Below are 15,554 nucleotides of genomic sequence, written 5' to 3'. Positions count from 1 at the left end.
TGATACAAGCACACCATAGAAACGCACTATTCACACTAAGTTAGCCCTTTTGATGTTGTATTTTATATGATTATTTATTAAACGCGGATCTATTGTTATCTACAATCTTTAAAAAGTTCGTTATAGAAAACTTTTGGCTGAATTGTTCAATCGAGAACCTTTAACATTTAACATCACAAAATTATTACAGATATCACAGTCTTTCAAAACTCCTGCCGAGGATAAGGATAAAAGAGAGACAGAAACTAATGTTAAAGTTATATTTATTCTGCTTTTTTCCCTTGATGAACAAAAATAATAGATCATGTACCTTGATACGAAACTATAATTTCTTCATTTCATCAGAACGAAATACTTCAAAACAGAAAAAAGTTGTATTTTTTAGCTGTAGCCTACACGTTTCTTTTAAACAGAAGGTGACGCTGTACCAGACAGCGGCAGTGATGAACATGGCACGGTGAACATCAGGAGCCACGATGCCATGAGACCAAACACAGTGAAACATTTACAAAAATGGAGCTCAAAGATCCGCAAAGGCCTTTCCATAAACATGAATTGTATGCACATCATCAAGGAGCCGTTCAACTGAACAAAGTCATTTTTTCAGGATTTTTCACATGGACTAAACCAATAATGTTTTTATCATCCGAAATCATGAAACAGGCCACAGTGTGAAGTTTTGTGCTGTGCTGATCTTGAATCACAATATTTAAGTTATGACAATGCTTTTATAGGCTCTTTTAAATCCCCCTAAATGTCATGTCTTCTCCACGAAGTCAAAACGATTGCTTAACCTAACCAAAAGGCAATGAGTGCTCATAAAGAAACATGTTGCTCAATCAAAATATATCAACCCTTAATATATTTCCTCTCTTTAAACGTTAACTTTACAGTTTGTTAAAACGCAGTACACACTATTTTATACAGAAGACTTTTGTTTTGGAGGGTTCTTCTAGTTTCCAACAGCTGAATTGAATCAAAATGTATTATAATTTACAAGCACTGTTGAAAGTGAAAGAAAATGAGAGAGATTTTACAAAACTCTCCAATTCTATTCAATCCAAAATAATGATCCCTGGTCAGTGTTTATCGCAAGGGCATGTTGGGTATTCCAGCATTAAATGAACTTTTACATTTCAGATGATCTCAAATGGATCCAGCATTCCAATAACAAAGTAGTTTCACCTTGATTTGTATCCCCTTAAAGTTATCCTTTAGCACATCGTTCGCATTCAACGTTCTGAAACTATGCTAAAAACAAAAAGTACTACTTTCAAAATTTAAAAATGACAACGCATACTAGTTTGTACAAATAAATTATAAAATGTTTAAAAAAATTATTCACACAAAACACAAACACCCACTTCTGATTTGAACTTCAGTATAAAATCTGACATTGCAACTATTGAAAGAAAAAAAACACAAGTTATTAAAACAAAGAATTTAAGTGTTGGCTCTCATCCTTTTTGGGGGATGAGAGTCTATCTTTAATAGAAATTATAAAAAAAAGACTTAAGGATTGTGGACCATAAGTTTAGTACACCTGAATAATTCTTCTTCAAAACTTAAAAAGGCAACAAGATCTTCCATGTTTGTTGAAAGATGAAGAACATCATCACTGTACAAATACGATCACATAGGGCTTCAAAAAAGTACTGCTAATACACAGTGGTGTGTTTGTTACATATTCAGTATTCACGCTGAAGAGTAATCTCTTCCACTATAAAATACTTTTACAAAGTAAAACAAAGTTTGAAAGAAGGTTTTAACAGACTGGTGATAATGGCAAGTATCCACCCAGTCAACATACTAACCTTTTATCTTTTAATATTCCATATACAAATAGGTCTCATGACTATGGCAGCTTTAAGTTTTAGATTCGAAAAAATGTTTATGACAACCATATTGAAAAAATAAACTTCTGTTCGGGTTTTTAAAGACTACACAAGTGCTGTAACAGTTTGTTTGGGGTCTCGCAACTAAGTGTGGGATGACGGCGGAAAAATAACCCTGATTGTTAATTTAGGATCATGACTGAAATATATTAGTAATGGCGTTTGGGCATGTACATATACACTCACATTCAAGTGTGTTTATGAGACAGGAAAAGATGGCACACTGAGCACCTTTGCATTCAATAACTGACCTTTTATATACACAAACAATTGAACCGACACCACGTTTTCAGCCCTTAACTGTATATTTTTGTACATTTCTATTTTAAGCCATAAAACCAATATTTTCTGTTGTGTGTGATCTACACGTTTCCTGAAGGCTCGACACGATGCTCCTTTAACAAAGCAACGTATATTTTATACTGAGCCACTTGGAAAGTTGCCGGCCATCTCATATGCATCCTTCTCTCCTGATTGGTCAGTTTAGGTTTATATAGTAAAAAGACTCTTTTCCTTGAGCACAAGTGGTGGTGTTGTCGCCATGGCAGTGCTATTCCTCACAGCTGTTCATCAAACGGAGATCTCGTATGTAGTTCCACCCACCCCTGTGACCTTTTTGACATTAGTGTGTCTGCTGGGACTCAGTGGAATTCCAGAAGGTGTCCCTAGATGGCAGTCACGTGCTAGGCCGTACTTGAGCTGTCCGTTGATTTTACCTTGACAGAGGTCCTCTCTATGTAGAAAAAAATAGCAGGAAGACATATTTGAGACGGTTCTTTTCCAACTGTATTGCTAACCATTATCCTCTTCATCAGACAGGTAGAGATTTAAATGTTGTAAATGGATTAAGATGTTAAAGATGAAGCGTTCATGAAGTTCCTAAAGAGTTCATGAAGAATGGGACAAACAGTAGGACGGAATGAAAGAGTGTTAGAAGTATTTAACATTCAGTACAATTATTTTTATAATTGACATAATAAATATAATTATACAAAAGAAAATATCACGTGAAGGATCAAATCATGCATTTTGATGTTAGCAGAAAGAAAATCAATATAAATACACAGTAAAAACGATCATGTGAATAAAAAGCAAGAGAAAATACATCAAAGCAACATTCACAAAAGCAACATTCACGATTGGATATTGAATCAAAATGAATGACGACACGATGATTTCGGACAGTTCGTCAGAAAGTAGAGATGACGCAAATGTAAAACAGACGTAGAAAACGTGGGCCATTCTGAATGCCACATGGACAGGCATGCAGAGAAAGAAACATGATAATGCGGATGAAAAGTGAAAAATGCTACATTTATTTTGGCTGACAAACACATAATCCCAACATACTTTTTTGTTCTCTGCAGAAAGGCAAAATCATTTAACAAATACAGGCTATTTAACTATGCCCTGCATGTGTGCATAGTTAAATAATAATTAACTAAACAAATGAAATGTACAAAAATTGTAACTACCATCATAAAGGCACACTACGCATTTCTTTTTCAAGTCAGCTGACCCAACTGAATCAGAGCATACATATCTTTACCTCTTTAGTCTATACAGCATGCATCTTTCCTCACCCTCTTTGCCGATTGGTTTAGAGTGGATGCTACGTGTCATACCTTGTACCCATATGTGGTGACTCCGCCCTCTCCAGGGCGCTAATGAAGGCAACCTTCTGATGCGTGTATGAGGGAGAACGGGGCACAGTTGTTGGGGAGTGATGCGACTGGTGCATCGGTGAGCGATATTTATGCTCGGCTGTTCTGCCGTGCATACTTCCCCCATTGCTTCCATCTGTGTGGAGAGATGTTGTGGAAGCCCTCGGCGCTCTGACCAGCGAGGAGGCTGAGGAACGAAGAATGGGCGTTCTGGGAGGGTATCCCACCCCTCCTATCAAGTTATCCCGAGATCCGCACATGGGAGGGGTAGGGCCTCTGTGGCCATCGCTGTAGCACACCCCGGATGGAAGTCCATAGGCGGTTCCAGAACAAGTGTCAAACACACCTGAATCATTGCCGTAGGCCATTGATGCTTGGGTGTGCATAAGCTTTTCTCTTTCCTCGAACTCTTTTCTTTCTTGGATCGAGGCCATGATGGTTTTGGAGAGGTTGTCGTAACGGACAGGTGAGGGGTCTCGTTCGCGCTCTCTCGAGTGTGGGGACTGGTGGCCATACATCGCCCCTACATGCACAGGGCTGTAGGACGGGGGGCCGGCATGCCGCTGATACTCAGGCCCTCGCACATGGCACATTTTAGTGGGTAGGTAAGGTGAGTGGAATCCCAAAGAGGGGACACCCGGGTGGGCGGCACACTCGCCAACGGATGGCGTTATACTGTGGGTCAGCAAGCTGTCGTAAGAGAGACTGCCGTTACGGCCAGACAGGGTTCCAGGAGAAAAGACTCCTTTGTGAGGGGTGGAGGTGACCGTTTCAGGTTTGCCGCCCCCTAGTGGTACACGGTCAGACCGGTTTACTCCCTGTTTAAGACTGAACGAGCGAGACGTGGTGCTGAAGGAGTCCAACTGGAAAGGGGAGGACTGGTACGTTCGATGGAGAGGAGGGCTGCGGTAATCCGGCAGATCCAAATTTGGCTCCGAACGGTAATCATGAACTCTCTCCTCTAAAACTGAAGAGGGTTTACCGTTCTCAGACATTACAATCTAGGAACAGGGAAGAGCAATGAGAAAGCAATTCAGACTTATACTATACATAATAAAATAATTAAGAATATTTACAATGGTTGTCAAAAGTTCCCAAGGAGTGTAATTTACACAACAGATTTTTTTTTATAAAATAACAATATACAACATATATTTAATAAAAGTTTAAAACTTGATTAAAAAAAATCCAAGATCTTGCCAGGAGAAGTGTAAAATAAATAGTAAAACTACAATTGAACGAAAAACTGAAACTAAACTTAATGAAGAGTTTTTTGTTTAAACGGTTTCACTTAAAAAGTATAACAATTAAAGATAAAAAAAAATTTTAATGTGAATTTACACCTAATGTTAAGCTAGCATAATTCAGACACAAAAGACACTCATTCAAAAGACAGTTGAATATATTAAAGGCAAAGAAATCATGCAAAAAGAAGCTAACATCACAATGTAAATTATAGGAATTTGCTTACATTTGATTAGTCATGTCAAAATGTTTCTTTGCTTTACTAACGTTTCAATATCCAAAATCCCAAAACCTTCATAATAAAAAAACACTGATTTGCACCCCATGTGTTCTCAAAGTGGGTGTATAAACTGTAGGTCATGGGTTCGATACCAGGGATTGCACATACTCAGAAACAAATGTATAGTATAATGCAGTGTAAGTCGCTTTGGATAAAAGCATCTGCCAATTGCATAAAAATAAAATTGCAGGGGTGTAAGTATTTGATTACTTCACAAATAAACAAAATGCAGTTCACAAAAGATTGAGTTTGTTTCTCCCACCTTCTCTCCTGTTGCGTGATAGTGTACTTTGGGCATGGTGCCGAAGGCTGGCCTGTATTTGTACATTGCCGGGGTGGATGGATTTGTAGGCTTGCTGGACAGTGGGGAACTCTCTAGATGAGGTAAAACAAATGAATCAGATAACAGTTTTGCAATAAGATTCACCACCAGATGGCAGAAGAGGTGCAGATAAGAAAATATGGTAAAGGGTTCCCTTAAAACAAGAGCAGAACTGAATGATGATTCACAGGCTGTGAGTAATTCCGTGAATTCACGATTCTTAAGTGAATCATATGACTGGGTGCTTTAAGTGCTTCTTACCTTCACTGGAGGTGAGTTGACTCTTGAGCTGGTTGTAGCGGTCTGCTTTGGGCGGTAGTGGTGGCTGTATATCTGACGTTTTATCATCCACACCATCCAGACTGGTCTTGGACTAAATCAAATGGCAGTTGGTTTATAGTTTATAGATGCATTTTGGAAATTTAAAGTACCAAGAACTTTGACTTGACTACTTTTTCTTACTGGTCTTTTCTAAGTGGTACATTTGCATACATGAATGTGACACGCTTTTATCCAAAGCGACTTTCTTGTGTTCTTGGGTACCAATTGGGCAACACATCATCATAGATTAAAACTCTATGATTGTTTTTAACTCATCACCTAAATAATGACTGCGCGGATGCAACTATGAGTAACAGGTCATGTAGCTTACGCTACAATAACTGGAATGAATAAATCCCATTGAAATAACTGCTTGTGGGCAGAAAATTAAAAGCTATTGCAGACTCACTTTGGTTCGTAAGACGTTGCTATGGATACCATTGTCGCTGACTTTTACAGTGACGTGACGGTTAGATAGGTCAGGACGGAGGAACGGAGGTTTGACAGTGACAGGAGTTTTCTTCCTGGGATCGGAAATGTATCTGCAGGACAAAGAAACACAAGAGCAGATGTGAGATGTGGTGATCTGTGAGGTGCTGGTTCTTAGTAACATCTTTACGTCACTTTTGACCCTCTGACTCCGCTTTATGTCCTCATAAGCCTTGACAATTCATTAACCTTGGCTTAGAACTGTTTATACAGTAATCACTTTCTATCGCCTCATTGTTTCTGAAACAGATTAAAATCTTCAGCACTATATGCTCTTCCTGTTCTGAGATTCATAATGCGGGGTAGGAAAACCGGAAAGTACCTTCCTATGAACCACCATTCTTCTACAACCCCCTCTAGGCTGTCCACTAGTTATAAACAACCAAATTTTCCACAAACTCTCATCTTAATGGAAGTAGTTTGTTTGGTAGTCATTTTCATGGTTTTATACAAAACAGGATGAGGTTTAGATGACTGAAGTGTTTATCTTGAATTCTTGACATTCTGCAAGGTGTGTGTAACATTTTTGACCAGAACTGTAGATTGTATAGAGTAGGAATTTGTTATCTTCGATATAGCTGATATTTTGCACAACAAAAATGTGACTTTGCATTTCTTATTACTTACTGCTTTATAGTTCTTCTCAACTTAACTCTCATTTGCTGTAGGGTTGGCACGGTACCATAAATCTTACATATACGGGCTGAAATATCACAATACCAAGTAGTATCACGATGCTCCAAAATGAACCGAATTTCCTTACTACACATTTACTTTTGTAAACTTTTGTAGTCTTAACTTTAGTAACTGGATAAATTTGTAGCAGTATTAAGTTAACTTTAATATGTACTAAGGTCACACACTAATGTCTAGGCATTTTAGTAAAGTATACACTAAACATTTTTCATGTGGGTACTAATTCAATTGTACGACAGGTGTCATTTATAAAACAAAAATGTTAGTCTTGCTTTTAAATGTGAAACTTAGAGGACGTTTAGACTAGACCGTTTTCAACTAAAAACGCAAAAAAATTATGCGTTTTGGCTTTCCTTTTACACGTTTTAGGGGACTGAAAACGCAAACTTTTGAAAACGCGTCTCAAAGTGGAACTTTTTGAAAACGCAGTCGTTTTCGTTTCCATGTTAACTGCAAGACGGAGCTTTCTGAAAACTATGATGTCACGCGCATGCGTATTACGCACTCAGTCGCGCAAGTATAGCCAAAACAATATGGCGGTTTCCCATACTGTGAGCTCTCGCTGCTTGGCTATGTATTAGCATTTCCCCAGCAAAATGTGGATTTGCTGCACCAATAAGACCAGCGGAGACACACTATTTACATTCGCCAGACTTTAAACACACATATACGTCGACCAACGGTATTAAAAAGTACATTTGGCTTATAACTTGTGCATATGTATGTGCCAAGGCACGTACTGTTTCTTTACACAACAACATCGCTATCCAATGGCCTGGAGTGCATACTAAAAGCGTTTTTATCAGTTCCGTCAACCATGTAAATAAAGACTGTTTTAATAACGCTGTCATGTGTACATGAAACTTTTCAAAAACACAAAGGAAAAAACGTTTCCATTTTTGATCGTGTAAACGGGGCCTAAAACGGCCAGTAGGTAGTAGTTTTTTTATTGAGTCAATTCATTATTTTTTTTAGGGAGCGTTAATTTTTATAGATAGATTATTTTGGTTATTTTGTTCCAGACCAAAACAGAAAAAAAAATTTCAGACTGGCATTTTAACAGCTAACCTAAAGATATTGAGCCTAACAGCTTATGTGTAAATCGCAACGTGATGAGCAGCTTTTATGGTTTATATTTTAAAACGGAACTTACCGGACATCCCAAACAATTCTGTGTGCTGGGTTATACAGTAGATGCTCAGTGCCTGGCTGCGCATATGAGTATTTTTGGCAAGCCAGTAATTTGCGAAGACCTCTTTTAAAGCAGTCAAAATGGCGCCAGGAATTCCCCGTTACAAGTGCAAGCACAGATCTAATAAACACTCCCTTTATATTACCAAATCACTTGACCTTCAGGTCATATTCGGTTCAGTTCAATGCCTTTGGTCCGTGTTGCGTTCATGTTTCAATCGAACAGCGCAAGTGTTCATTTGAAAGTGGACTAAGACCCATCTTTTCAGCGGTCACGGCCCGCCTATTTTTTATGCGCACCACGGTTCGAGTGGCAGCGTTCACACTTACACAAATAAACCGAACAATCGCACAAGAGTTCGCTTTAATCAAACCAAACATGGCATGTGTGAACACAGCCTTAAAAACTATTTGTTTTAAATGACTTAATCAAGAACGAAGCAAGTGTCTTGATAAATGACTCACTGAATCGTTCTCTTGTCTGAGTCATTCAAAATACGGATTTATTTAGCAGAGAAACACACCAAAAATGCAGATGTAAGTATTCAAATGAATGGTGATGCGCACATGCATCGTGGGTATTTTGAAGCTTTAGCATTACGATGCTACTGTAGCACAGGTACGCCGTGCAACCCTTAAGTATCCCCTCTTTTTTGCAAATCTAAAATAAATTGAATATAAATTAATTTAAAAGTGAATGAAAACAACCATCTACACCAGAGTCAGAGCATGGAAGAGCCGTGCATCCAGCTGTCAGGTGTAGTGGAAACCAACCGAAGCGTTTGATGCTACTATTGACGTTCGCACTAGAGGTAGGTGTGTGGGTTTGTGACTGACGTCTTTCATATTTTATATATTTGTGTGTGTGTGTAGGAGTCAGTATGTGTCAGTATCTCCATACCTTGGAGCGAGTGGACTACACAAGACGTGTTTCACGTTGCCACAGCAACTCCGAGTGAAGGGATTCACTCCTCCTCTGAACTTTCCTGTCACCTGAGAAAAAAGAAAGGAATTTCATTTTTTCAACATACCGGGAAAGCGGTACAACTGTCCTTGACAAGCAGGCTGCGATGCATAACAAAAGCAGGCTGGATAACAGATGTCGTGATTGGAAAGTTGGAAAGACATCAAGATGATTTTGAGTGGGTGTAAGAGCTTGTGCCTCCAATTCTACTTAGGGCCAAATTAACATATTTAGTGTATAAATGTGCGCTTGTGTAGGCGAACCTCACCTGTTCGTTTGTGGTGCGCCCTCGGGCCACCAGAACCATGTGAAATCCAGTGAGGCCCATAACTGGGATAAAGAACAGCCCAGTTATACACATAACCACCAGACTAAAGAAAGCAAGAGTTAAGGAGTCCACTAACTTTGATCAAACATAAAAGGGATAGTTCACCCAAAAATTATTATTTCAACATTTATTCGCCCTCATGTTGTTCAAAACACAAAAGAAGATATTTTGAGAAATGTCTCAGCGGTTTTGTGTCCATAAAATGGAAGTCAATGAGGGTCAATGTTGTCGGTAATCAAAGTTCTTAAAAATATCTTATTTTGTGTTCCACAGAGGAAATGAAATCATGGTTTGGAATGACATGAGGGTGAGTAAATGACGACAACATTTACATTTTTGGGTGAACTTTCCCTTTAAGTAACGTTTCTGTCAACGCTAAAACCAATTACATTCACAGCCATCAGAGTAGCTCTCATTTTCACACTGCTATTTCTCTTGTGGAAGGATACGTCACAGTTGTGTGGAGTGCGCTCAACTTCTCCAAATGGTTTAACACGAACAACAGGCCGAAGGAAAAAACGCCCACCATGTGAACACTTAGAGACAACAGGAACAAGAAGAAATAGCGGTAATTCCTCCGGCCGATGCAGTTGTTCACCCATGGGCAGTGGTGGTCAAACTCCTGCAGAGAAAAGGAAGGCATGCGTGAGTGAGCGCTTGTCATCATGACCATTTTTAATGCGTGTTTGTGTCTCACCTCTACACAGTTGTCACACACACTGCAATGGGAGCAGCGCGGAGGTCTGTAGAAGTGGCAGGTGGCACACCACTTCATGCGCACCTGTATTCCCTTTATCTCTATGTTTTTGTATAGTGGAGCACGGAAATCATCGTCTTTATCTTCGTCCTCGTCCGCTAAGAAACAATTTGTTTTTATTCACATCAACATTACTGGTGTGTCACTGCTTAGATTTAAAAGGCAAAGCTAAAATGGCAAGAGTTAACTGAACACTATTTCTGTTTAATCTAAAAGTGTTCATATTTATTTATTCATTTTTATTTGTTTATCTCTTCTGGCTACAGTGCATGCATAATTTACATAAAACTGTTCATTTTTATTTTTCTCACTACACTTTTATCTCACTCAGTGGGGTTTGTAAAATAGTCTTCGCAAAAGAAATTCAGTACAGATTCAATTTAATTGTTTTTCTTTAAGTTTATACATCCAACATTTCTATGGCCAATTATTTAATATGTTGTCTTTATACAATCACAATTACTATTCATCGAACATTAACGTCAGCTTAAAGGAATAGCTCACCCAAAAAATGGTCCCCATTGACTTTACATTGTAGGAATAAAGATACTACGGTCAAGTCAATGGGCACCATCTTTGGGTGAACTATTCCTTTAAATGTTTCTTTATACAAAATATAAATATATAGATAGATGTGTATATTATAAAAGGGGGTCCTCACAAAAGTTTCATCATATTTTGGGGTCCCTCGCATTGTAATGTTTGAAAACCCCTACAGAGGGCACATGGTGTTGTGATGACAAAAGGCAGTTTTCCAGAATTCGTAATGAAGGAACCTCCAGATATATGAAAAGGAGGGAGTGAATTAGAAACTAAAGCGTGACTGGATCGTAGCCTACCTCTGGGGAAGACTCCTGGATCCATGAAGGTGGCCATGCTAAAGTTGGCCAACACAAAGAGGAAGGCGATGCCATTGTAAAGAGGCACGACAGGGGAGATAGCCTTGGTTAACCACGGACACCTGAGAGGATACAAGAGGGAGAGAGACAGAAATTCAATCTAAAGCGTGTGATTGTTCATTTTAGTCATTTCAAATGAATCACTGGTCTAGTTAAAGTTTGATATCCACGCAAACCTAAAGACAGATTTGTTGTGAGCTGCTATAAGCCACTTTATGGTAAAAGTCAACAGTAAAAACAAATGCGTGCAGTTATGTCATAATTGTAGACATTTAAGCCGGGTTAACAGGTAGAGCAGAGCATATAGTTGAGCTATACTTGGACCTGAGGCAAGGAGGTCTATCACATTTTTCTCGCAAAGGCATCATATTCTGACTAAGAATCGCCTACTTGGACACGAAGAGACTATCTGACTAACATGTAAGCCATCAACAACAGCTTGTGTTGTTTTTATGTGCCTTTGAGGAGCAGGCAACACTGAAATCATTGATGCATAAAAATGAATGGTCGTGCAGGCTAGACAGACAAGTGTGAACTTCTTTTCTGGGGAATTGCCAGGATAGCAGACATCAGCGAGCAGACATCATCTCTATCTCACAGTTCATCACGCTTTCATACAGCCCTCCCATTCCATTCAGTTTCTCATTCAATGCATTTTGTTTCAATTCTTCATTCTGTTCAATAGTCCTGAGAACGCAAATGCATACTGTAACATGTAGACACATACACATGTAATGAAGTGCCGGATAAGAATGATGAGGAGGCCAGATTCAGCACCCTCAGACACAGCAGATATGGAATAACTACTCCTTCGTGTATAATCGAATCGCAAACAGATGACTTTGGAATAAATCAATACGGTGGACGATGAAATGAAATCCTGTTTTATCGCCCGCCTGAACATCTCCTTAGGGGTAAACAATAACATCTGGGAAATTATGAAATAAATATACCGCCTGTGAAAGGCAATAACCCTTCAATCCACGGGCATCTCGCTGTCTCTGAGACAGCAGGCTGCGTTCAAGTTGTGTGCGGTGAAGCATGACGAGTCCTTCATCTGAAAGTTAAGTGCTGTCTTAGTCTCATCATTTCTCAATTTGCACATCAAACGCGAGAGCGGATAGAAGTGAGACAGCGTGAGTCACATATATGGGTTGTTGGCATGACATGGCATCACAATGTCTCACAAGATAAATATTAATATGATTACTTTTATTATAATTTAAAATGCAATAAATGGGTAAACAGTTATTTATCTTATATGGAACTGTTGTTGTAAAAACTGCTTTGTTATTAAATTTTTTACCTTTTTGAGTTTAATAAATTTTTATACAAGAAAAGCATAAAAATGTTATTATATACCTCTAGATTGTAAAATAATTTACAATATTTTACAATTATCTTAGTACACAGCAATAATGAATTTCTTACTAAGCATTTTTGTCTTATTTTCTAGTATAAACATAAATTGAGATACATTTACTTGACAAGGAAAGTGAGCCAAGTTATTTAGTCTTGTTTTATGAAAGAAGATTTTGTAGTTTTTTTTAATAGGTTTGTTTTTACAAATGGCAATTCATATATTTCTAAATCGTAGATACTTGGTGAGACATCACTTATATTTTAAAATAAAATTATTTTAATGGGGGAAATTATTTATTCATACTTTCATAAAAAATAAATAACACTATATAAAAATACGTGTCTATCAATAGAGATAAATGCTATTTGTATATTATTATACGTTTTTTTTTACATTTCTGCTGTCACACCATAGGACATTTTTTACACTTTTGTTTAGTAAAAATGTTCAAAAAACAGTGACAGAATTGACTAAAAGTAAGTGACCTCTTATCATTTCTCAAAATGACTTCAAACCACATTCATTTATGCATTTACACAATATATCTGTGTAAATCTGACAATGCATCATGGATTTTTTCCCTGTAGCATCATTGATATGCAGCATGCATACATCTTTGATACACACCTCACTGGATTGATGGCTGTATTTTAGTCATCCAGATCCCATTTGATGACACATGTAAAAGATCCAAGTGCTAGAATAGATGCAAAAGCTTTTGAAGTTCAGGCCATCAAAACTTCCAAAGTGCATCTATGCTGAAAATCTATATTTCTGTATGTGTTGGTACAGATTTTATTTTGTTCATATTTGAGCTTGATGGATATCCACCTAAAAATGTATTCACTCCTCTTTTTCTCATTTGCTTTTTTTCAAGGCACTGTGGGCCAATTAGTGAAGCTTATGAGCACTGTGTATACAGTCAACGCTTCATTAATCAACATGTAAAGTCGATATGCTATATAATGCTGAGTTCATAGAAAGAGGAACATGGGTATGCGTTCAGGAGATCATTAATCAATCAGACAGGTGCTTACTGAGAGAACGTTGAGTAGCATCGTGTGATATACAGATCCACCCTGGAGTCTCTGACAGGAGAGAAAAACATCTGGCCTACATTTCTCTCATTAAATGAAAATAAGTGATCACTCTAGAGAGCGAACTAGGGTCCAAAATAAACATCGAGCCGTTTATATACTGGAGTTTACACTGTGTCAGAAAACATTACAAAATCTTTGGTTTAAGGAGACTGCCACAAGGACAAATTGTGAAGGTTTGCCCTTATATAAGTTGACGCCCTTATGCTGTCAAATGTTGAATGAAAAGAGATTTATAATAGATTTAAAGATATATATGTAAAGCTGATTTGCAACAATGCTAAATTGTGAAAGGGCCATATAAAAAAACTGACTTGTAATTTATACAATTTCTATTGATGTTGTATTATCTTATTATGTTATATTTCTTGTTGCTTATTTTTTGGTAAAGAAAACTCACATATGGAAAGCACACATATATTTCTTTAATAAAATTAATAAAAATCCTTGTTGAGACATAAAGATGTTGTGGAAAAAACAAACAATCAATACTATACTATCCCACGAGCTAAAACCTTTTCCCCACGCGCTCCAAGATTAAAGCATTACTCAAAGCACAACCGGAGGGAGTAACACAGATAACAGATAGACCCACAGTGTTAGGAGTATGCATGCCGTAAACCACACATTAAATTCAATAAGCGTTCTTTGATACGGACATGCAATCCGTATCAAAGAAGTTATATTTACTGCTTGCCCTTTAAACACATTTAGCAGTGAGAACCAAACCGGCTGTAAATAAGGTCAAAAACAAAAGGCAGTCTATTAAATCAGGCTCAATATAGACAACAGAAGAGATGACACCTCCCTCTTCTTAAAACAGAAGAACAGCCCTGACAACAGCAGATCAAATGAATCTCAACTAATATGGACCCGAATACCCAGTCATATTTAGACCAGAGAGAACCCGTCCTCCGCCAAAACTCCTGAAAATATCATGACACGTCATACTGTATACTGGTAGGCTTGAAGCAGGGTTATAAACATATCTATAGGTGCAACCACACAGACACAAATACACCAAAACACAATTATACACCCGACTTCTTTAATTTGTGTCCTCCTGACAGTGCATTTCTGAGTGGCAGTTGTTGGCTCGGCCCACATCGCATTCCTTACCGTGCGTATTTTAAGGCCAGACTGCAGCTGCCGTGGTTACATGCGTGGCCAATATTGGATAGCCAAAACCAGGCCGAACGTCAAACACAGATTCAAGTCGAAACTGGAAACTGCAGAATCTCTGCATGATCTAAAGACAAGCTTGTACTCGTGTATGAGCTGCTATTACAGTATTTTGTCCGGAAAAGAAATCCTGAAAATGTATTCTGATTCAGATGTGTTAAATGTTTACCTTAAAGACAACATGGGAAAAATGTGACTTAAGGGGCATCCACATAATAACGCTAACTATAAATAAAACAAAGTTTTAAAAATCATTCTTAATTTAGGACAATAGCGGGGTTCACATCACTAATGTTTGGCTATGGATGATCGCGACGCAGGTTTAATGTCAGAAATAAAGTCTAAAGTGGTCAGAAAGCAGTGCGTTTTCAGCGGGATATTAAACTGTATATGTAAAGCTGGCAAAATATATGCTTTACATCCCACACATGAGCGCACCTTCAGAGAGAGCATCTAGCCTTTGCAGTCAGATTTTGGAGAAAAAAGCATTAGCTGCAGGTCATGTTCATTTTAGGGATTGGGAAGCTTATAATAAACAACGTTACAGTCATCATCCGCTAGTGTGGATATTAATGACTTTCTCAGGTTAATTTCCTTAGATCCTGTGTACTTAATCTTTTTGTACGACACACTAATAATACAAATAACACACGATCCATTCATTTGGTATTTACAGTAGATTCTTTTGGAGACAGACCCAGCTGGACTAGAAGCTGTTGTTACGTATTGGGACTTCATATCACCTCTCTCCTTGACCTTAGGAGACATTTATTTCACAAACACAAACGTGAAGACACACTTGTCTATCTATCTTAGCAGTATCTGTGAACCCTTTCAAGTGACTGGAAAATTGTCACAACC

General features: G+C 38.0%; 1 protein-coding gene across 2 annotated transcripts in view; it reads right to left on the bottom strand.

Moving 5' to 3' along the window:
• Nucleotides 1-247: 247 nt before the first annotated feature.
• Nucleotides 248-15,554, bottom strand: part of zdhhc8b (zDHHC palmitoyltransferase 8b) — a 45,147-nt gene continuing 29,840 nt past the window's right edge. The window contains exons 2-11 of one of the 2 annotated variants that reach the window (XR_013788078.1): nt 10,992-11,113; nt 10,093-10,250; nt 9,845-10,017; nt 9,336-9,438; nt 9,005-9,096; nt 6,137-6,269; nt 5,668-5,779; nt 5,347-5,459; nt 3,445-4,560; nt 248-2,628 (exon numbers count right to left, since the gene is read on the bottom strand). Coding sequence is in view for 1 of the 2 variants with exons in the window: in XM_079482869.1 (XP_079338995.1) it covers nt 2,466-2,628; nt 3,521-4,560; nt 5,347-5,459; nt 5,668-5,779; nt 6,137-6,269; nt 9,005-9,096; nt 9,336-9,438; nt 9,845-10,017; nt 10,093-10,250; nt 10,992-11,113 (2,209 nt within the window). In the remaining variant the exon portion in view is untranslated. The remainder of the gene's footprint in view (nt 2,629-3,444; nt 4,561-5,346; nt 5,460-5,667; nt 5,780-6,136; nt 6,270-9,004; nt 9,097-9,335; nt 9,439-9,844; nt 10,018-10,092; nt 10,251-10,991; nt 11,114-15,554) is intronic. The other variant, XM_079482869.1, reaches the window with a different exon arrangement.

Source organism: Barbatula barbatula, assembly GCF_947034865.1.
Source record: "Barbatula barbatula genome assembly, chromosome: 2".
NCBI lineage: Eukaryota > Metazoa > Chordata > Actinopteri > Cypriniformes > Nemacheilidae > Barbatula > Barbatula barbatula.
Note: the sequence above shows the minus strand (reverse complement) of the source record. Positions and strands in the feature narration are given on the sequence as shown.